Source organism: Hemitrygon akajei, chromosome 1 (assembly GCF_048418815.1).
Source record: "Hemitrygon akajei chromosome 1, sHemAka1.3, whole genome shotgun sequence".
NCBI classification, from domain to species: domain Eukaryota; kingdom Metazoa; phylum Chordata; class Chondrichthyes; order Myliobatiformes; family Dasyatidae; genus Hemitrygon; species Hemitrygon akajei.
The window spans coordinates 137,838,479-137,862,520 of record NC_133124.1 but is presented as its reverse complement, the minus strand read 5'-3'; the positions used below and the strand labels follow the sequence as shown (position 1 = coordinate 137,862,520).

The 24,042-nt window shown below is 39.5% G+C and overlaps 1 protein-coding gene across 1 annotated transcript in view; it reads right to left on the bottom strand.

Moving 5' to 3' along the window:
- Window positions 1-2,720: 2,720 nt before the first annotated feature.
- Window positions 2,721-24,042, bottom strand: part of itga9 (integrin, alpha 9) — a 425,264-nt gene continuing 403,942 nt past the window's right edge. Inside the window, exons 27-28 of the mRNA XM_073052451.1 lie at window positions 19,397-19,516; window positions 2,721-12,565 (exon numbers count right to left, since the gene is read on the bottom strand). Coding sequence (XP_072908552.1) covers window positions 12,467-12,565; window positions 19,397-19,516 — 219 coding nt within the window. The 3' untranslated portion in view covers window positions 2,721-12,466. The remainder of the gene's footprint in view (window positions 12,566-19,396; window positions 19,517-24,042) is intronic.

Sequence of the window (24,042 nt, the reverse complement as noted above, 5' to 3'; positions counted from 1 at the left end):
CTTTATGACTTGCATCCTTCATATACATGAGGAATAAAAATCTTTATGTCTAAATGTGCAATGTGCAATTTATAGTTGCAATTGTGTCAGAATAAATTATCAGTCTGATGACCTGGTGGAAGAAGCTGTCCTTGGAGCCTGTTGGTCTTGGCTTTTATGCTGTGGTACTGTTTCCCAGATGGTAGCAGTTGGAACAGTTTGTGGTTGGGGGTCCCCAATGATCCTTTGGGCCCTTTTTACACACTAGTCTTTGTAAATGTCCTGAATAGTGGAAAGTTCACATCTACAGATGTATTGGGCTGTCCGCACCACTCTCTGCAGAGTCCTGCGATTGAGGGAAGTACAGTTCCCATAGCAGGCAGTGATGCAGCCAGTCAGGATGCTCTCAGATGTATCCCTGTAGAAAGTTGGGGGCCCACACCAAACTTACTCAACCGTCTGAAGTGCCTTTTTCACCACACAGCCAGAATGTACAGATCACATGAGATCCTCGGTGATGTTTATGCCGAGGAACTTAAAGCTGTTCACCCTCTCAACCCCAGATCGATTAACCCATATAAAAAGGGAATTTACTGAGGCCAGTGAACCGACTGGAAAAAGTTGTGATGCGAGAGGGACCTGAAACACCTGAAGAAAATTCACAGAGAGGATGAGTAGGAACTGCACGGACAGTACACAGGATCCAGCCTTGGCCCCTGGAGCTGCGAGACACGGGCACTAACTGCTGTGCCAAGACACTGCCTTGAGTTGGATGAGCAACATCTCATATTCAGTCTAGGTAGCCTCCAACCTGATGCATGAACATCTATTTCTCCCTCTTCCGGTAATTCCCCCCCCCCCCCACCCCTTCTTTTAATTCTTCACTCTGGCCCCTCACTTACTTCCTTACCTGACTATCACCTCCCCAGACCTCCTCCTTCCCTTTTTCCCACGGTCCACTCTCCTTTTTTATCAGAATCGCTCTTCTCCAATCCTTTTATCTTCTCCACCTCAGCCTCTTACTTCATCCCGCCTCCCCCACACACCTGGCTTCACCTATCACCTTCCAGCTTGTATTCTGTCTCCTCCCTTCCTTTTGCCGTCTTCCTGCTGCCTTTCCAGTCCTGATGAAGGGTCTCAGCCCTAAGTATTGACAGTTTATTCATTTCTGTAGATGCTGCCAGACCTGCTGAGTTCCTCCAGCACTTTGTGCCTGTAGCTCTGAATTCCAACATCTGCAGAATTTCCTGTGTACATGATGTTCCTCTTATTAGCATACTGTTAGAAATGTAACCCTGTCACTTAATGCATAGTGCACAACAGATCTCTTTTGCATCTTAACCTTCTGGTTAAATTGTACATTCATGGAGCCATCCCGCAACACTATAACTAAAGGGTTGTATTTTGGGTGTCCAACTTGTGGAAGATACCAGTATTGAAAATACAAAGGAGTTCTGCTAGATAGGATGTGTTACCATTGTAAATACGCAATTCTGTAATTTGTCCGACTGCATTCAAAATGTTAAAGCAATTCAAACTGTAGTTAATCATTTATTGTTAGTTTTGTGTTGGAATATAAAACATCGTGTCAGGAGAGTGAGATTCTCCCGGACTCTCTCTCTCCAGCTGTGTGAAAAAAGGCTTTTCTATTTTCCAATTACAGCTTTCACATGATTTGGTTTTAATACAGTCATGACACTTACATTCTCATCGAAGTCACTGCTATACGTGGCTTCACACCATCATCTTTCCTTGTGGTATAGTTACAGACTCCTCATCAGAAAAACACCTGTTGACCATTACCTTTTACCTTCCATCACTAATTTTGCCCCATGGACCCTTTGTGCTGGAGCCTTCTGGACCAGCCTTACAAGACCTTGTCAAAAGTCTGACAGAAATCCTATAAACCACACCTATCATTCTTTGTAATTGTGAGTTACCTCTTCCAAAAACTGTGAGACATGATCTCCTGTGGTCAAAACCATGGTGACACTCCCTGATAACCACATTCCCACATAAACTTGACACTGATGAATATTGCAAACTACAATTCCATCAGTGATTTTGGTAGCATGGTGGTTATTTAACTGGACCAGTAAGCCATAAGCCTGCTCCAATTTTCCTAAAGTATGTGTTAATACTGTGACATTCAGTTCTGTTAGTTAAAGAAATGAGAAATAATCATAATGGTGACTGTGAAGCTGCAAACCATTATTAAAAGTCCATCTGATCTTTTGATAATTGTTTATAAAAACAACTAACATTGCGTGGATTTATGCAAATCCAGATAACAACATTATGGAATGTTCTCTGAAATGGGCACTCTTAGTTACAGAAAAACAAAGGTTTGCTTGCCAGCAATGCCCATATCCCAGGAATAAAGACAAGGCTATGGCAGAATTGGTCCATTTGACCCATCGAGTATGCCCTGCCATTCCATCATGGCTGATTACTATCCCTCTCAACCCCATTCTCCTGTCTTCTCCCCAAAATCTTTGATGCCTTGACTAATCAAGAACTTATCTGTTTTAAATATACTCAGTGATTTGGCTTCCACAGCACTGATGGCAATGAATGCCATAGATTCACTACTCTCTATCTGAAGAAATTCCACCTCATCTCTGCTCTAATGGAAGTTCCTCTATTCGGAAGCTGTGCCCTCTAGTCCCAGACTCCCCCACCAGAGGAAACATCGTCTCCACATCCATGTGAATGAATGTGAACAATGTAGAATACCAGAGTAACAATACGAATTAATTTATTATAAAATTGAAAGGGGTAACAATAAATATACTTTTGAAAGAACAAAGCAACAACATGAAAAATCAAATCCCAAATATAATAAAGAAACAGTAGTAGTAGTATCTTCCAATCAAAAGTAAAGCTTAAGACCTTTTTTTGGCTATTAGTATGCAGTGCTGTGTGTGCCTAAAATACAGCTCAAATAAGGTCAGCAATATGTAAACATTCTGAACTCCACTGGGTTACATAGCATTAGGTCATTCAGATCAGAGATTCAAATTCAGTCCTGTGTTGAGTTTAACTGGACGATGGTTAAGGGACTTCATTCATGTTCAAACAGTTTGAGCAAGAGAATGGCAAGCTCCCACTATTAGATTGTTCTTCTAAATATCTACCTGCGACCAAAGATGAACTTCCCCTCTACTCGGAGGAGAAGATTAGTTGTAAAACTCATCACTATTTAATTAAGCAAGCAGATTAATATAAAAGTTCCCATAAATACAATATTATTCACTCCAAATCCACTGGAAATCAGTAAAATTATTTATTTGAGATAAGTTGTGAGCTTGAGACTATTAATTATTCTTACGAACCCTTTTTCTTCATTGGCTGTAAAATGTTCTTTGTGTTTTGAGACAACAATTTTTGCTTCTTTGCAAAATGAACAATGGAAAACATTGAATGGACTGCCCATTAACTCTAGCCTGTTTAGTGCAACTGACAGAGAACAATTTTGCTGTATTTGTCTTTTTAAACAGTAACTTCCAGTTGAAGGGCCTTGTTTGAAGAAACACAGTTCATTCACGATTACAAATGAAGCCCTGCCTTCAATTCACAGTTGTTTGCAGACTCACTGAAGCACAGGAAGATGGATTCACTTGTAAATTGGATTACATAAGACTATGGTAACATGCATTGTATAAAAGAAATAGTCTAAAGCCTAAGGAGAAACAGGGTTACACTTATTTGACTTTGGTGGTGTTAGGATGACTTAATTATAAAATTATGACATATTTAGAGGTTTTCCTTCTGGTCTGGACTGGGAATTTGTTAATTGTTGATCAGACATGATCTAAATCCTGCAACCGGCCTTTAGTTTAGTTTAGGGAATAATTTCCAGAATTGTGAGAAAACTTCTCTGAAGGTATGGTTAGGCTCTTTGGTGGATGAAGATCTTAAATGGATATTACAGACAACAATCTCAAATTTCTGAGAACAAGGCGAAAAAAAATCAGTCAAATAGATCACTCAAAACTAGTCCATTACTTGTGCAAGGAAGTAAACATTGTTGGCCACATGATGTAGTCAATATTATATATACATATTTTGGCATACTCTTTTATAATAGTACAATGATTGCTTAGTCATTTGATTGTGAAATGTCGTGTCATAAATATTTTCTCCAAGTTTTATTATTATATGAAACTATATTTCAGTTTCCTAAAAATAGTACACCATTATTGAATAATATACAATGTTTTTGTTGAGAAATATTTTAACATACTTTTCAAAAACATAATAAGTGATCCACATAATGAAAGATAACAAAGAAATCACTTTCAAAGCAGCTGATGTAGAAGTCAAATTTCAAATGATGCCCTTATGTCAAATGACATAGAGAAAAGAAATCCAGCAGTTACTATCCAGCCTTGCAAGATTAAGCTAATCTTATTTTGTATTTTGATCTATCTTATTATGTATAACATTTGCTTTATCATGTTGTTGATAAATCAACACTAACTAAGCACACCAAGAATACAACCTGAATTACGTGAAAAAGACGTGGAACACAGGATTATGTGTGGCATCTGTCATAGAAACTATTGAAATCTGTCCCCTTGCACTGTGGTATCCATCTGCAGATCAGAAGTTGCTGTGATCAAAGTCATTTTACTCTGAAACCTGTCATGCACAAGTTATGGTGCAAATATTTTGAACTGTGCATCAGATAAGCAGAATTGCTTTTGGGCATCAAAACTGTGATTCCTGCCATAGTATTGCAAAAATGATCAGAGGTTAATATAGAAATGGGGATAATCTTATGGAATAAAATTTTGATCAGGTGATATTTGCTGTTGGAAGGATTGTTCACAATTTCCATAAACCCCATGCTTGGATTCTGTTATGGGCTGCATATTCAATTACCATGATTACTGTTACTTAGGCAATTACCAGAATGGCATGAAATTAACTGGAAAGACATTTGGTCATTTTTCATCTGACAATTCATAGATCTTGAATTTGTTCCTACAAAAGAGAAGCAACTGTGCTCTCTTTTATAATAAGGCCCCTCCATGAATGGGGATTCCACCTCTGCTACACGGGTCATCCTGCTCCTGTTTTTGGAATTGCTGACATCCCCCCTTGGCCACCCTGACTACTGTTTGCTCATCCCCAGCTTACTTGTCCCTGAGAACTGAACCAAAATGGAAATGAGCTGCAGTGGATCAAGGGCTGTGTGTAGGATAACTTAGCAATTATCACAGGCAAAACGCTTGATAAGACATACCGGTACTTGAAAAGCAGATTTTACATCTTTCAAAAATATTTTAGGTGTTGATATATTTTAAGTAGCTTTTGTATTTTAAGTAATTTGAAAGCTACCACAATACCACTGTAAATATGTTTCTGAAATTTTTCTCTCCTATTCATAAATTAACCTCCATTATTTTTAAATTTGTCCCACAACTTAGGTTTTTTATAATGAAAAATTGTTCAATGAGTCCAAAGAGAGGTTTCTAGGTCACAGTTTGCTATGACAAAAAGGTTTTATTTCCTACAGGTTAATGCAGTTTCCCCATTATTGCTAGATATACTGAAGCAATCTTGGTTATGTCTTAATTTCCTTTCTCAAAGGCTTATCTCAAGATTCAATACTAGAGATCACTGTCTAATAGTGATTTTTACTGTCACTAGAGCAGGGGCTCCTAACCAGTCCCTCGGTTATTGGCAGGGTCCGTCCATGGTATAAAAAAGGCTGGGAACCCCTGCACTAGAGTGAAGTCATAGAGTTGTGTAGGGTGAAGACAATTTGTCCATGCTGACCAAAGTGTCCCCCAGAACTACTCCCATTTATCTGCATTTGGCCAACATTCATCTAACCCCTACCCGTGATGACCAGAATTGCACACAATATTCCATGTGCAGACTTAGCAATGTGTAATATAGCTCTTTTCTGCACTCATACTCAATGCGATAATGGTAATCAAGCATGCCATATACCTCCTTTACCACCCTGTCTAGCAGTGACTCCACTTCCAGGGAACTATGTACTTAAACCCTTAGGTCTCTCTGATCTACAACATTTCCCAGTGCCCTGCCATTTAATGTGCAAGTCCTCCCTTAGTGTATCTTTCAAAAATACATCACTTTGCTCTTGTCGGATTTAAATTCCATCTGCCATTTTTTGGCCCACTTCCCCAGATAATCTTGACTTCACTGGGTTTTCAGATATCACTCTTTACTGTCCCCTATGTCACCACTGGTGTCATCTACAAACTCTCTAACTTTGTCATTCAAGGTATTAGCATAAATGACAAACTACAGTGGATCCAGCACTGATCCCTGTGGCACACCACTGGTTACAGGTTTCCATTCTGAAAAACAGCCCTGTCCTATTGCTCTCAGACTCCTTACACTAAACCAATGTTATCCAGACTCCAGCTCACCTGCATCTCATGCAATTTCACCTCCCAGACCAGACTACCTTGTGGTAGTCTGAAATCCATGTACACAGTATCTACTGCTCTGCCCTCAGCAAACCTCTTGGTGACCGCTTCAAAAACCTCCTCTGCTTCAAGAGACACAAATCTTCCTCATACCTTTGAAACTCTTCATACCATGGATTGAAATCTCAGTGAATAATGAAGCAGAATGACAGAAACATGGCACCTTTTGAATTATGGCATATTCAGGCAACACAGCTGCATTATCTAACAATATAAGATTAGACACTGCCAGTTAATGTGCTAGTAGTAACAAGTTTAATAAATGGACCGCCACAAAAATAGAGATTTTTTTTTCTTTTTTAAGCTGGAAGATTGGCAAGTCATTAGTTTCATAGCAATTACATTCTTTCAAGATAAAGTCCAGAGTCCAGCCCTTTCTCTTGCCCAATTATCAAGGTCTGAAATTGAGTCTCAAACGCCGCTGGTTGGAATGTTTACACAATGAGGTTCTGACAGACGCACAGTTGTTCTGTGAGGTGTACATTCTCTCCAACAGTTAAAATAACATTGTCTTATTGATCTGAACTTTCTGTGAACATATGAGTATGGAATAAATCTACTTGACAAGTTACTTATTTTTGTTGAGGCAGTGACCAGCGTGCTTTATTGAGAAAAATCAATTTTATATTTGTATCTTTTCTGTGTCTTGATTATCAACCAATATTGAAGAGCATTCAACCATTATTGCCATTCTGTGAACCTGACTTCACACTGATTTTGATCCACACTGGAGATTCTGTTGTCATTTCCCCGAGCGCCTTGCAGAAGGTAGTGTGGTGTTCGGACAATGCTTCACAGTAGCAGTGATCCGGGTTCAATTCCTGCTGCTGTCCTGTACATTCTCCCCGTGACCGTGTGAGTTTCCACTGGCGGCTCTGGTTTCCTCCCACAGTCTGGGCGGTGGGTTAATTAGTCTTTGTGAATTGTTCCATGATTAAATCGGGGGATTGCTGAGCAGTGTGACTCGAAGGACTGTTAGGGCCTATTCCATGCAGTAACTCAATAAATAAATAATCCAGAATTTCACTCAATCAGGTCGCAGAACTATATAAAAAGTGGTAATTATATTCCCATTTACTTCTCCACTGGGTGTCTGAACCTTGTTGAAGTTTACCAATGAGTGCCCTATTAGAATATGATTCTATGGACCTTTCCTGCTCTCTTTCAGTGGAAGAAATACAGAATTTATCCAGTAATGCAGACGACATCCTGGTGAAATGCAGGCAGGCTTTTCAGATTTAAATCTGTCCTGCAATGTACAATCATGCCCTAATTGTGATCTAATTCCAGAGACTCACCTTCATGACATAACCTTCAGCAAGCAAATGGCATTACTGCCCCATTCCTGTCACAAAAATGTTGCAGTTACCTCCATCTATGCTTAGTGCATATTACCAGCACATGCAAATAAATAAAATCTCCTGCAGCGTAAAGCTGTGAACAATTATCACCAACTTCAAGCACGATCTACTTTGTTAAGTATTACAGTGAACAAATCTCACTGAGAACTTAGTTCATTTGAAGTTTTGGGAGACATTTTGGTTTCCTTACATTATAGACACAAAGATTCACTTTATTTGTCACATGCACATTGAAATATACAGTGAAATGCATCGTTTGCATCAATATCAAACACAGTCTGAGGACGTGCTGCCCACACTTACTACACTTAACATCTTTGGAATGTGGAGGAAACCAGAGCCAGGGCAAACTCACATGGTCACAGGGAGAGTGTTCAGTCCTTACAGACAGTGGCGGAAATCGAATCCTGATCTTCAGAATGCTGGTACTGCATTGTGCTACACCGATTACTACACTATTGTGTCATGGAAGGAAGTTCAGTGATGCTGTTATCCAGAGCTTCAGGCAAACAGATTGCAAACTGCATGTAGGTCAACTGAATTCCTTAGCAGGTTTGAATCATCCTCATTTATATTGCATTCCACTATAATCCATGTCAGGAAATTAATAACCTACTAACATTCAATAACAGAACCTCATTAATTATGCTACATGACATACATCAACAATTTCAATTATATCTCTAGCTTCACAAGAGTATCATCAAACAAAATTTATTTCCGTATCAAATAAGGAGATGTTGGTAAGAGTCTTTCAGGGCCATCGTAGGACAGGACATGGTGCATGTCCCTGCTGAGCTATTTGCCCACGTTAGGACCATATCCTTCAAAGACATTCCCATTTAATTACTGTACCTGTCTAAAAGCTTCTTTAATGTTGTGATGATAGCTGAATTAACCACTTCCTTAGAGAGCAATTTCCACATACCAACTATTCTTTATGCAATAAACACACTTACCAATTAATCCCCCTTTAAAATCCCCTTCCTCTGAACTTAAAACCCTCACCTTGATGTACCTAAAATGTGGAAAAGATTGTATTTACTCCCCCTATACCTCTTATAACTTGATATGCCTCTATCGGGTAAATTTAACTCCACCTGGTCAATGGTGGGATGTTTCAATCAGTGTAATGAGCAGATGTTTTGATTGTCAGAATGATGGAAGGAAATGACATGGCAATAGCGTGGATGGATTTGAAATTGTGGGTGACAATTTCAAAATTTGCTTATTTTGAAGCTAATGTGAGCATAGGGATAATGGGGAAACATAACTGGGTGTGCACTACACAGGGCGGAGAGCAGCATGTTTGAATACCTCAAGCTTATAGAAATTGAAAGAAGGGAGGCTGCTGGAATTGCTTTGAAATAGTTGAGTATTAAGGTAACTAGAACACGAATGAAAGCTCCAGAATTAAACTTTCCTCAGAATGTTTAGTATTGCTTTTGTTAGTATCATATTTCAGTATTGCACAAGCATCTCAGTCACCAGAAGGTCAAGAGTCAGTGAGACTCAAGGATTTCCCTTCATGACACTTTTGAAGAGGAATTAACAAAGTCAACACATTCCAAATATACACAAACCACGGGAATTAATCCACCTTACTCCAATACAAGAATCTATGCAAATATGATCAGACCACTCAGTCCCTCAAACCTGATTCACCTTCCAAAATGATCATGACTAACAACACACACAAAATGCTGGAGGAACTCAGCAGGTCAAGCAGCATCCGAGAAAATGAATAAACAGTCGATGGGTCAGGCTAAGATCATTCATTAGGGGTAAGATGCCAGAATAAAAAGGTGGGGGAGGGGAATGAGGACAAGCTAGAAGGTGAGAGCTCTTCCTTCCTCACCTCCATTCAGGTGAGGCAACACGTGACCTCTGAATCTGTTAAGGCCGTCTATTGTATCTAATGCTCCCGATGCGGCCACCCCTACATTGTCGAGACCGGACATAAATCGGAGAATGCTTTCTCGAGCACCTCCGCTCCATCTGCCAAAAGCAAAATTTCTGGGTTTCCAACCAATTTAGTTCAAATCCACATCTGATATGTTGGTCCATGGACCCCTCTTCTGCAATGATCAAGCCAGCTCAGGGTGGAGGAACAACACTTCATATTCCATCTGGGTAGCCTCCAACCTGATGGTATGAACATTGATTTCCCTTCAGGTAATTTCATTTTCTCTTTCCCTCCCCCTTCTGTCTTCTTCTATTCCCCACTTGGCCTCTTACCCTTACCTCACCTTCCTATCACCTCCCTGTGCTGCCCCTCCTTCTTCCCTTTCTCCCATGGTCCACTCTCCTGTCCTGTCAGATTCCTTATACTCGAGCCCTTTACCTTTCCCACCCACCTGGCTTCACCTATCACCTTCTAGTTTAATTGTCATTCAACCGTACCCTAATACCATGAATACAGGCAAATGAAACAGCGTTACTCCGGAGGCAAGGTGAAAAGCACAGAACCAACAGTCACACACAGCACAAGGTACATATAACACGAATAGATAGCAGTAAAATACAGTCACAGAAAAGCTTAGTCCATGGGCACTGCAGCAGTCTGCAGCTGAACGAGTGAACACTGGAGGCAACACCATTCCCAGCACGGAGGCTGCACCAGTTGCCTCTGGCACTCCAGTGGAACGCAGCAGCTTCGATGCCTCTCTCCTGGGTGACACACGGCTTGATGCCTTGTCCTTGCTACAACTGAGACCATGAAGCTCCCCCTCACTGTCCATCCTACCATGAGCCAATAAACCAGTGAAACCAACTTGCAGCAATTCCACATTAACAATGTCCAACAGGGTCTTGCATTCACAAGAAAAATTGAGGAAGACGATCACTCGCTGTTAGGCTGGACACCACATTCGTGCATCAACACCGTCTCTCTGACACAAACAGCAGCACAATCCACACCACGTCCAGATCCTCTAGCTTCTCTGCCAACAAGCAACTCGCTGATGGGGTACACCTGAAGTACTTTAAGTTTTCAATGTCCAGCAGGTTCTTGCAATCGCAAAAAGTATGTTTAAAAAAGTCAATTACACCTTTGGTTGCCTCTGTAAAAGCCACTGCGTCCGAGCGTGCTGCTATCTTACCTTCTAACTTGTCCTCCTTTCCTTCGCCCCACTTCTTTATTCTGGCAACTTCCTCCTTCCTTTCCTGTCTCATCTTGGCCGGAAACATCGACTGTTAGCTCATTTCCATAGATGCTCCCTGACCTGCTGAGTTCCTCCAGCATTTTGTGTGTGATACTCTGGAGTTCCAGCATCTGCAGAATTTCTTGTTTATGATCATGGCTGATCTACACTAGGCTTCCTCTCTTCTACCATGCCAGTTGCCCACAGCCCTCAATTTCCCAAGCAATCAAAATTTATCCCATTTAATTCACTTACCCCCTCACCACCTGCAAATGCTCCTCTCATTATTTTCCACCACATGTAAAGTATCTTAAACTTTCAGTTCTGCTATCAGATGCTTCACAATAAACCTCCTCACACTTTTCCTCAGTCGTCAAACTTCTTCTGATGTTCCCCACTTGACTGTTTTCATTCTAGTCCTTATTCTTCTCCCTTGTCTCTCTCCCCTCATCTCATTCAACAAATATTTCTGTGATAACTTGGTGTGCAAGGAGTGTCTTAGGAATCCTGTAGAAATACAGAAGCTGCTTTATTCCTTTCTTTATCAGTTTTCTCCCAAACTTCATGAAAGTTGTGTGCTATTGCCTGCATACTAGTCCACTAACTATTTTCTCTGCAGATGCAGGTAGGCAGCCATTGTTCCTGTCTTGAGATCCAGTGGTAAAAGTCAGTACTGTATGTTAGAGATTACCATAGACAAACTTTATTCTAACCAAACGACACATGGTATAGTTTTAGCTGATGAGGGGAGAAGTCTCTGAATTATGGCCTGACACAGAAATCATTTTCTTGGAGCTAACTAGAGCATGGAGGCCTTTAATAATTCCTCAGCTGCTCCCAACTTCCATGATAGGCTGAAAAGTATATTTTATATAGTGTACAGCAACACAATCTCACTGTTTCAGACAGCAGATAATGGAAAAGAGATTGAGGCAAAGTGCAAAGTATGTACAGTACTGAAAGTGGTAGATAACTCTGCAAGTGGTCATGAATTTCATCACCAAGGTTGACCTTACTGCAAAGAGCTTCTGGCAAAATAGCTTCTTCATCAAATTGTCATCACTCAGGCTCTGAGCAAGACATCAGTGCAGTGAGTCTGATAAACAACTGAATATGAGTAAATTACATTTGGATAAAAACTTTTGGATAAAAATATAAAGGAATAAACATTTGAACAGACAAGTTCTTCTCTTATAAAAATATTTGCTTTTCTTTACTAAACACACAAAGAGAATTTATCTCCTGAGGGCTGTGTTGTTGCAAATCCTATTCTCTTCCATTCTTAGTCTCCACAGCATTTGCATTCTTAATTCTTAAAGGAAGCCCAAGCACCACACAACAGATCTTCTGCTTGGTGTGTCTGCCTCAGGAACACTTCCAGCTGCTGAATTACACAAATATTCAATTATCAGTTCTCCAAAAAATCTGGAGAAGGATCTCTCTTCCATATATGGAAGGCTCTGGAGCAGGGTCAGTTATCTGCTGCATGTCACATGATTTAATTCTCTGGAGCTCACTGGTCTTTCTGGAGCCAGTCCCAGCTTTCTTCACTGTCCTTCCTGTTCTTCTCAGCTTCAATGATTTCTTTGTACCTTCGGCGAAAGAAGCCCATCTAGTGAAAAAAGAAAAGCAAGATGTATCAGAATCCAAAATAAGTACACACAGTTTTGGAATGACTTACAAGATCTTCGTTTTGGCAAATGTAATTATGATCAGTGTTGGATTTTTACCCTTTGCATAATGCTATTTATTTTGTATTTAATCATTACCAGAGATTATGATGTTTTAATCCACCCACACTAGTATCATCAAATTCACTGGGTAGTGAGTGAGTCTGAGTGACTGGTGTTGATGTTGCATTCATCCCAGGAAACCTTAGTCAACCCATTCCTTTACACAAGGTCAACTGAAATGACCTTTAAAGGCAGAATATCCGTGTATTGCCAGGAACACTGAGTGTGAAGGGCCTGTGAGGAACAGTTATTTTGCATTAACTTCATCAAGTTCAAATTTAAGTAAAATCAGTTAGATCACTGACAAAATGGAGACTGTGTTAGCAACAATCATCTTGTTGATCATGCAAAAACATAAATGAGAAGAAAAATATTAGTGGCCAATATTTTGTGTGGTGATTATGGAACGAGTTGACAGGGCATGAGAGCTCAATGTCAACATTTAAGAGACGTTTGGATTGGTACATGGATGGTAGGGGTAAGAAGGGCTCTGGTCCCAGTGCAGGTCGATGGGGGTAGGCAGTTTAAATGGTTTGGCATGGACTAGATGGGCCAAAGAGCCTGTTTTGGTGCTGCACTCTCCTATGACCCTATGACTTTAATACTATTAATGGTATCTGGAAACTTGTCTGCTGTCAACAGCACTATATGTGCTATACTGTAGCGGCCACTAACATTAAGCATTTCAGTTCACAAAATCCTCAGCTAAACATGAACATGAATATTTTATATTGTTATTTTATATCAAGTTTTGTCGTTTACACCACAATTCCAGTAGAATGGTAAACTTAACATGAAACATAGACCGGTGAATCAGTTCTCTCATGCACTCCCTATGGGAGCAGCCAGCATTGTAAGTTCTCAATTTTGTCTGTTTTTGTTTATTTGTGGTTTGCTCTGGTTTATGTAAATCTCAATGACCATGCTGAAAACTTAAGGACATGTTCATGCCAGCAAGTCTCTCTTTTCAGCTGCTATTTTTTATACAAGTCTAATTTAAACTTCTTACCAGAAGTTCACATTTTTGTCAGCATTCACAGGGATGTGTAACCACCTCCACAGCCCCTCTGCCTCAGGTGAAATCAGACCCCAACAACTAAGCCTGACATCTGGCCTCACTTTAAACTTATACAAGGAAATCTGATCTCAATTGAGGGAGAAGTCTAGGAACACAACAATTTTCATGGTCCAAGCAATTTTCACCATTTCCGTAAATAACCGTTTGATCAGAAATGCTTTCTACCATAAATATTATTATATCCATAAAAATAAATCAAAGTGTAGCTTTGTTAAGTGTACAGGATTATTAACAGTTATGGGGAACTGACACTAATTTTGAAATGCTTTAAGCTTCTGTAATGTTTGATAATAACATTTTCTTTGAATTACTTACAAGGTAATTTTCTGATTTTATGCTTGCATTAGAAAATTAACTTTCATGTCAAAGAGAAATCTATAAAGCTTTGAAATCTGAAATATAAACAGGCAGTGCCAGGAAATACAGTGTCAGCACTAGAAACAGAAGAGATAAATTTTTGCAAATTCTCTGGAATGACCTGACACACTTTGCAGACGATTGAGAACTTGTGAAATATGGTCATGGAATCGTGCAACACCCAAAGAGACTCTCCTGCCTACATTATTCATGAAGTACCCGTCTGTATTAACTCTGTTTAAAAGCTTTCTCTGCCTTGGCAATTCAAATACCTATCTAGATACTGAAATGTTGTTGAGAGTTTCAGCCTCCACCATCCTCTCAGGCAGTACACTCCAAACTCAACTCTTCTCTTAGTAAAAACAAAATCTTCTCCACTCACCCCCCCAAAAAAACAAACATTTATTCCTTTTCTTAAACCTACACCTTCTGGTTACTGACAGCCCTGCTATAGGGGAAAGGTTTACTACTGGCCATCTTTTCTACTACCCACCTCCCTGAATAATTTTGGACACCTCTCTCAGATCCCACCCACACTCCAGCCTTTTCTGCTCCAAGTAAACAAACTCCTCTTCTTTTGACAGAAATGCTCCATCCCATGCAGCATCTTGGTGAACATACTCTGCAGGCACTCATGTCCTTTCTATATTGTGGTGACCAAAGCTGTATATTCTAGATGTGGTCTCACTAATATTTTATAAACTGCACCACAACCTCCCTCCTCATTAGATTTGTTTTTATTCTGTGTGTGTGTGTGTGTGTGTGTGTGTGTGTGTGTGTGTGTGTGTGTGTGTGTGTGTGTGTGTGTGTGTGTGTGTGTGTGTGTGTGTGTGTGTGTGTGTGAGAGAGAGAGAGAGAGGGAGAGAGAGAGAGTGGGGGAGGGGGGAGAAAGGGGGGTGAGAGAGGGGGTAGAGAGAGGGGGAGAGGGAGATAGAAAGAGACATAGATAGAGAAATAGAGTCAGAGTTAGAGAGAGGTAGAGATAGAGATAGAAATAGAGAGATAGAGAGAGAGAGAGAGAGAGAGAGATAATATGAATGAATGAATCCAGGTGTTTGAAACTAAAAGGAAGCAGTAGGAAAGCATTGTAACTATAGAAATTGTCCTGTTGTGACCTTTGCTCTGTAACATATAAACTGTGATGTAATATTAAATCAGGAGGTCTCGTCTACCAATAGTGTCTCCAGTGTGATGCCTGCTTGTTGTCTAGAATAAACACTTTGATATCCACCAGCTTCATTGTCTCTCTGGTATCTTCATTCACAGCCACAACAGGAACAAGTTTTTTAATGGTCAGTTTGCTTGGTCACCATCTTCCAATTAAATAGTGTGGGGTGGGTGCAGTGGTGAGGAGAACTTTAGACAGTTAAATGGAAAGGATGTAAGAGCAGCAGCAAGACGGCCATCAGGAGAGAGAGAACATCCAAATGTTAAGAGTGCCCCTTCAACTAGATTCGAATAAGAAAGACTATTAGTAAAAACTTCAAAGCTCTGTGTCTGAATTTAGACAGCAAAGCAAATTGTTGGCACTGATAGAAATAACAACAAATGATTTTATAACCAATTCAAAGCAAGCAACAATGACATTTAATGTTAACATTTCAGAGGAGAGGCAGACATGGAGATGGTTAGCTGTGATAATAAATAATGAGATCTCCAGTGAGAAATGATCTTGGCTCAAAATATCAAAGTACTTCATCTGTTTTGGTGAAGATTAAAAATAGCAATGGAAAGAAATCACTGCAGGAGTAGTCTAAAGGCCTTCCAACAGTAGCTATATTGTAGGATTGAATATAAATGAAGAAATAATACAACTGGAAGGAACTAAAGTGATCGTGAGTTTCTTTAACCTTCAAATAGATCAGACAAAACAAAGTGACAAAGTTAATCTTCACAATGGATTCATGATTTCATTAGAAACTGTTTCTAAGAATTGTAGAAATAGCAGGAAACAGGCTGTTTCAGATTTGGGTATGTTAATAAGAGGTTAATTAATAATACAGAACCCTCCAAGAACAATGATCATAATGTCATAGAGTTTTATTTTCAGTTTGAGAGTGAGAAACATGGGGCCAAAACTGATGACTTAGCTTAAGGAGAGGCAGAAAGAGTTAAAGGGAGGGTTGGAAAAAACACACAGGGAAAATAGATCATAACGTAAGTTGCTCAGTGAGGTGTACTGTAATTAAGGAGTTGCTTCAGTATTTTCAACAATGATATATTCCTTTGAGGTAAAAAGATATGAAGGATGATCCAATCATGCCTAGGCAGGGAAGCCCAGGAAGGCCTATGATGTTAAAACTCATAGAGTTGCCATCCATGCAAACCTATTTACCCATCAATACTAATCCATTTGCCCACATTAGGGCAGTATCTCTCTATGCCTTGCATACTTAAGTGTCTGTCTCAATACCTTTTAAACATGGTAATCTGATTCCAACATTTCCTTTGGCAGCATGTTCCAAATATCACTGATTATTTAAAAAAAAATCTCTCAGATGCCCCTTAAAACTATTTCTCACATAAAATTATGCCATCTATTTACAGTAGATTCAGGCTAATTGGGCCAACTGTTAATCGGGGCAGCCACTTATTTGGAACAACTCTTAAAGAACAAAAACTAATTGAGAAAATAGCCAGGATTCTCTTCGTTTATTTGGAACACTATGTCACATAATCGGGGCAGGGGACTGTTACAGAACATTTTCTAACCTACATCAGTTGTGTGCACTTGAGTGGCTGTTAGATATAACACTGTTTTTAAATAGCATCAGTTGTGCATATTTGTGTTGAAAAAGCCCTGAGTTTTGTTACTGACAGTTGGTGAAAAATAAGCAGTAAGACTATTCAGAATTGTTTTCCTCACTGTGGTTTCAAGCATTCAGGCTTGGAGATCCCAGAACTGGCCTGGACTGAAAATAAAATGATTTCACTTCTTCAGCAAGTTAGGGACTATGAAGAATTTGAAGGTATCGGCAATCATCTGAATGTTACAATGAAGATTTGGAGGACGCAATCATCAACAGCATTGTATGATGGCAGTCCATTATCTGCACTGGGTGTCTCTGCTGATTTTGTTCAAAAGAACGTGATGCTCCGTTGGTAAGTATTAAGAGCAAATACAGTTTTATAGCACTGAGGTAGTATTGGTAGTGTTCTACTTTGCTGTGTATTTCACTTTAATACATAATTTGTTACTCAGTTTGTGCTTTTATATGTTTTTAAATATTTTCATGAAACTGCGGCTAATTGGGCCAAAATGTACTAGTCCCAATGGGTCCCAATTAACTGGAATTCACTGTAATTACCAAAGGAGAAAGATATTGATTATTGATCTTATCTGTGCCGCTCATAATATTATTTTCTTCTATAAGATCATCCCTCAGCCTCCTTCACTAGAGGGAAAACAAGCCCGGCCTATCCCATCCCTCCCTATAACTAAACAAACTGCTGTGCGGATAAAGACATGATTCAACAACCAACCCCATAACTCAGAATTTACATAATCTGGCATTTAGTGAATGTGACAACACTTTCATGGAACTTGTCTCTGAAAAATCAAGCTTCCCCATATTCCAAATACAGCACTGAGTAATGAGATAAGTGCAAAGAAATAGCTTGATATCGATTTCAATATGATCATGTACCACTAATTCATTCACGGTGTCAAGCTGCTGTTTGCTGGGTCAACAACATTAACTGGCCTGAACCAAGTGGCTTGTTGCTTAGGCTCCAGGTTCACACATAGGCCAGACAAAATAAGAACACCTAATTTTCTTGCAAAATGTAAACTGCTGGAAAAACTCAATGGGTCAAGTAGGATCTGTGGAGGCAAAGGGATCGTTTCGGTTTCAGATCCTGCATTGGGACTGAAACTGGACAGGGACAATAACCAGTATAAAGAAATGAGAGGGGGTAGTAAGACAGAGGCTAGTATAGATGACATATTAAGTACAGATGACCTGCATATGGAGACAGTTGGGAGAAGGAGAGGGGAGTGTGCTGAGAAAGAAGCTGGTAGGTCAATGAAAACACACATGGGAGAGAAAAAATTAGATAGATGGAATAGGTGGATGAGTGGAGACAGAGGTTAGATCTTGCTTCGTAGTTGATAGCTGGAACCAGATACGAGAGGGATGATGGCCTGATGGAACCAAGTGGAGGTGGAGAAGGTATAGTAAAGGTGGACCAAGTGAGAAGGTAGCCAAGTGGGCAGGTATGTGAGTGATTGTGGATTGTACCAGGTGAGGGAAGGTCTTGCAAATGAGGAGGAGAGGAATGGAAAAGGTGAACAAAGGGAGAGAGAATTTGATCTCCTTCCCTGAAGAACAAAGGGATCAGAATAGATTTTTATGCTGTCACCACAGCAGATCATTTTAATTCTAGCTTTTAATTAAAGTTTACTGCCTAACATAATTATCCTGGAATTCAAATGTCCAGACCTTTGGATTCTAATCCAGTACTTTATCACCTATAATACCCAAGTCCTTCAACCCCCTATTTTTGCTAAAAAGCTATCAATTTTTGATCTGAATGTAATTATTGACTGAGCAATCGCATGATCCCTGAGGGAGAAAATTCCAAGTGCTAGGAAAGAATTTCTTCATATTTTGGTGGTAAGTGGTGTACTTCCCCCTCCCCCCGTAGACTTTACGATCATGACCAGATTCTCCAGCCTTAAGAAGTGGCCTCTCAGTCTATACCCTGTTAGCCCCTTTCAGCCTTGTATATTTCCTCAGAATCACACCCATAGAACCATAGAACATTACAGTACAGTACTGGCCCTTCAGCCCTCCATGTTGTGCCGACCCATATAATCCTTCAAAAAAAGTACTAAACCCACACTACCCCATAACCCTCTATTTTAACCCTCTAATAACCCTTTCTATTAAATTCCACTGAGCATAGAACAATCTAAATCAGCTTCAAAGAATAACTCATCATCCCAAGAGTGAACACAATACATCACCTCCAAGGTAAATTGTGAGAATGGAGATCAGACCTGATCAAAGTGCTGTATAATTACAAAATGGTTCCCTTATAATGGTAGTCTAACACTGTGGAATGATTAGCAAACTTACCCTTTGCTTTCATAACTACTTGCTTCACCTGAATGTTTATTATATATTTTCTCTCCAATTCAATCCTTTTCTAGTAGCACTGTAGGTTGCTTATAAAATTAAAGAATTCATTAACCCATCAGACATTGTTTGTCTATTTCTATTAAAAGAAAAGTAAAGGCAATGCTCTGATTCCATTCTATTGCGCAGTTTACCTTCCAAAGCAAAACAGCAAGCAGCAGGAAGATGAGTATTCCAACAAACAGACTAATAGCGATGATCCATCCCACGACATAACCACGAGGTTCCAGATTATGCAATGCTTCAAACACCACCTAATCAAAAAGAAATCTTCAAGTTAAATGATCAGGTTCACAGTATATTAACAATGGAATCACATGCACATCTCTCTTGCAATGCAATGTACCTTGTAGGAGCCATGTATTTGTTCTCTAACTCCTTTGTATTCGGTGTTATGTGTTTATTATGGTAACTAGTCACATTAGTGGGGGCATGGTAAAAGCAAGGGGAATAAGTTACGTATTCTTGCTTATTTTGTGTGGCACTTTCTAGGTTGCGACAGGCGGAGGTCAGATCTTTGCTGACCACTTAATATCAATGAATCATGCTTAGCTTACATTTGGATGTGCCTAAGTTCATCGCTTCATGATTGTATGTTTGCTAGTTGCTAACAAAGCAGTGAATAAAGGACTTGACTTTTTGGAAAAATCACTTCACTGGAGCTGAGGGTGCACTGTGCAAATTTAACAACTCTATGGCGGTTCCAGGCTAGTGGCAACTGCCTTGATTTTGGATTCATTTTGCAGCCAGATTTTATCAGCAAAGATTTGTCCAGCAGTCTCACGCTGGTTAATAATTTACATAATTTCTCTTTATTTAATGTCCCCATTGTCATAATAATAATAATAATGGAAGGGTGACTCTCTAGGACCATTATGGTTTTGTCTAGCTTTAAACCTGCTCTCTAATTTACTGAATCAGATGAAAATAGAGCATCAAGTTAGAGACAACCAGACAAATTATACCCTGACACACCACCTATAGGTGGATGATTTGAAATTATATGTTTCTTCATCAGTAAAGCAATTAGTACAACTATTCTCTAAAGATATAAACATGAACTTTGGGCTGGATAAGTGCAGAACATAAAGCATAGAGAAAGCTGCAGTAGAGCTAGTAGAACACAAAACAGGGCAGCAGGATACAATACAACTGATGGATGAATATGAATCATACAAGTATCTGGGATTTCAACAAGCAAAGAAAATAGATCACAGTGTGATAAAGGGAAAAGTTTCAACAGAATTTACTTCAAGGCTTAAGAATATTGCCAGAGCTCAATAGTAAAAATATAACAAAGGCAATAAACACTTTTGCTCTACCCATATTATATATTCTATTTGCATAATATTTTGGTTAGAAACAGAAAGAAAATTAAAAACCAAAATGCAAGTTTTAGAAATCAGTATGTACACTCAAACACACTTAAATTAACACCACCTAGGAAAAGGAATAACAGACATAAAGAGTTTACACAACAGTCAGATAAAACTTCTATAGAAATATTTTCATCAAACAAAATATGATCCAGCACTCCACATAAGCATTTGTTATCCTGATAAGAAGTACACACTACTGAAATGAAATGAAAGAACAACTTGGAAAAATGAAGAAATGATCACTACTGAAAAGAAAGTGAATGAATGGAAGAGAATGACCCTCCATGGAAGACATCCCTGAGCAAACTAGATGTCGAACACCTAGCTCAGTGTTGGAAATTTCTTCCCAGTAACAGAAAGGTTCCTAGTGGCAATACAGGACCAAGGTGGTTAACACAAAAAATTATCAAAAATACAAAATAAAAAACCAACAAATTCAAGATGATAAATGCAGAAAATGCCATGAGAATCCAGAAACAATCCAACACACTACAGGATTCTGCAGCAGTTCAACTTAATCTGATTACCTGCACAGGCACAATCAAGTGGCAAATATCATTCACCAAAATCTTGCTTTAAAATACAAACTCATAAGAGACACCATTCCTTATGATAAATACAAGCGTGATCCAGTTTTACAATCAGAATCCTACAAATCATACTATGACCAATCCATTATTACAGATAGGACAAGGCATAATAACTGTTCAGATATAGCAATACAGGATAAACAAGATATAGCCATTCTATACACAGATAACATACACAAATCAATAAGTGAAAAACACCACAAATATCCATAATTAAAAGAGGAAATTAAAAGACAATGGAACATGAACAGGGTATACATTGTCCCAGTAGTAATCTCTAGAACTGGTATCATCCCAAAGTCACTACACAATAGCATGAAACAATTAGGTCTTCACAGCAATATTTATGCAAATATCCAGAAAACAATAATACTAAACAGCATTAGAATATTCTGAAAGTTCTGAACAGTTGAGAAATGAATGCGTTTGGCTATGCTTGTATCTCATGTTTTACCAGTTTAAGCTGAGAAAAAAATAACAACGAAAACAATAAATTCCATTGCAAAATAAATGAAATTACTTGTGTATTAGACTTACACAATATGACATAGAAATATAAATGACCTAATATCGTTATGATCTTCCACTTTATCGTTCACCTGTACTGCACTTTCTCTGCAATTGCTACATATTTGCTCTATATTGTTATTATTTTACCTTGTTCCTCCTCAATGGATTGTGTAATGATATGATCAGGGTGGTGGGTTGGAGATATGTCTCTACCAAAGGAGGTGTAAGGCACTCCTTCCCTCCACTAGCCTCCAGGTCTCCTTTGGGCAAGGTGTTGCACCTGCTTAGCTCCCCGATCAGGGTCACGTGAAGCCATGGGAGCAGGAGGTGGATGGTCATATGGGCAGCTGGTGCGTATCTCAAGTCCTGGTTACGTGACCACTGACACGAGGCAGACAATCTCTGAAGCATATTGACAATGGCTTGTAAAGACACTGCCAGAAGGCGGCAATGTCAAACCACTTTTGTACAAAAATGATGATGATGATGAACAATAAGCAAGTCAAACTTTTCACTGTATCTCAATTCATGTGACAATAATAAACCAATTCCAATTCTGCTGCAGTGCCAAACAAAGAAGAAAAAGTCTCACTCTCTTACCTATTACTCAATGAGTCACCATAGACAACAGTCAGTAGTAATCCAGATCTTAAGAGATTATTTAATTGCTTCAAAATTTGTTACATTGTTGCAAATGAAAGAGTGAAACTGCAGCCAAGAGCTTGTTCGAAATTATCTTCGAGAAAATGGTAGTGCATTGCCCATAAGATTTTGTAGCAAATTAGGCCATTTGGTCCATTGAGTCTGCTCTGACACCTCATCATGGCTTATCCAATTTTCCTCTCACCCCCAGTCTCTCCATACCCCTTCATGCCCTGACCAATCAAAATCAAGAATCTATCAACCTTTACCTTAAATATTGGCCTCCACAGCTGCCTGTGCCTGTGGCAAAGAATTCCACAGATTCACCACTTTCTGGCTAAAGAAATTCCTCATCTCCATTCTAAAAGGACAGACCTCTATTCTGAGGCGGTGTCCTCTGGTCTTAGACTTCCCACCGTAGGATACATCCTCTCCACATCCACTCTATCAAGACCTTCCACCATTCGATTGGTTTCAATGAGGTCAGAATCAAAATGAGAATCAGGTTTATATCACCAGCATGTGTCGTGGAATTTGTTCACTTAGCAGAGCAGTTCAATACATAATATATATGAAAAAATCAATTACATTATATATATATTGAACAGATTGAAAATCGTGCAAAAACAGAAATAATATATATTTAAAAAGCGAGGTAGCGTTCACGGTTTCAATGTCCATTTAGGAATTGGATGGCAGAACGGAAGAAGCTGTTCCTGAATCACTGAGTGTGTGCCTTCAGGATTCTGTACCTCCTACCTGATGGTAACAGCGAGTAAAGAGCATACCCTGGGTGTCGGGATCCTTAATAGTTGATGCTGCCTTTTTGAGACACCACTCCTTGAAGATGTCCTGAGTACTTTGTAAGCTAGAGCCAACTAAATTTGTGACCCTCTGCAGTTTCTTTTGGTCCTGTGCAGTAGCCCCCCCCCCCGCCCCCATACTAGACAGTGATGCAGCCTGTCAGAATGCTCTCCATGGTACATCTATAGAAGGTTTTGAGTGTTTTTGTTGACATACCAAATCTCTTCAAACACCCAATGAAGTATAGTCGTTGTCTTGCTTTCTTTATAACTGCATCGATATGTTGAGACCAGGTTAGGTCCTCAGAGATCTTGACACCCAGGAAGTTGAAACTGCTCATTCTCTCCACTTCTGATCCCTCAGTGAGGATTGATATGTGTTCCTTCATCTTACCCTTCCGGAAGTCCACTATTAGTTCTTTCATCTTACTGACATTGAGTGCCAGGTTGTTGCTGCGATACCACTCCACTAGTTAGTATATCTTGCTCCTGTACACCCTGTCATCTCCATCTGAGAGTCTACCAAGAATGGTTGTATCATCAGCAAATTTGTAGATGGTACTTGAGCTATGCCTAGCCACACAGTCATGGGTATAGAGAGAGTAGTAGAGCAGTGGGCTAAGCACGCACCCTTGAGGTGCACCAGTGTTGACAGTCAGCAAGGAGGAGATATCACCAAACTGCACTGATTGTGGGTCTTCTGGTTATGAAGTCGAGGATCCAATTGCAGAGGGAGGTACAGACACCCAGGTTCTGTAACTTATCAATCAGGATTGTGGGAATGATGGTGTTAAATGCTGAGCTATAGTTTATGAACAGCATCCTGACATAGGTGTTTGTATTGTTCAGATGGTCT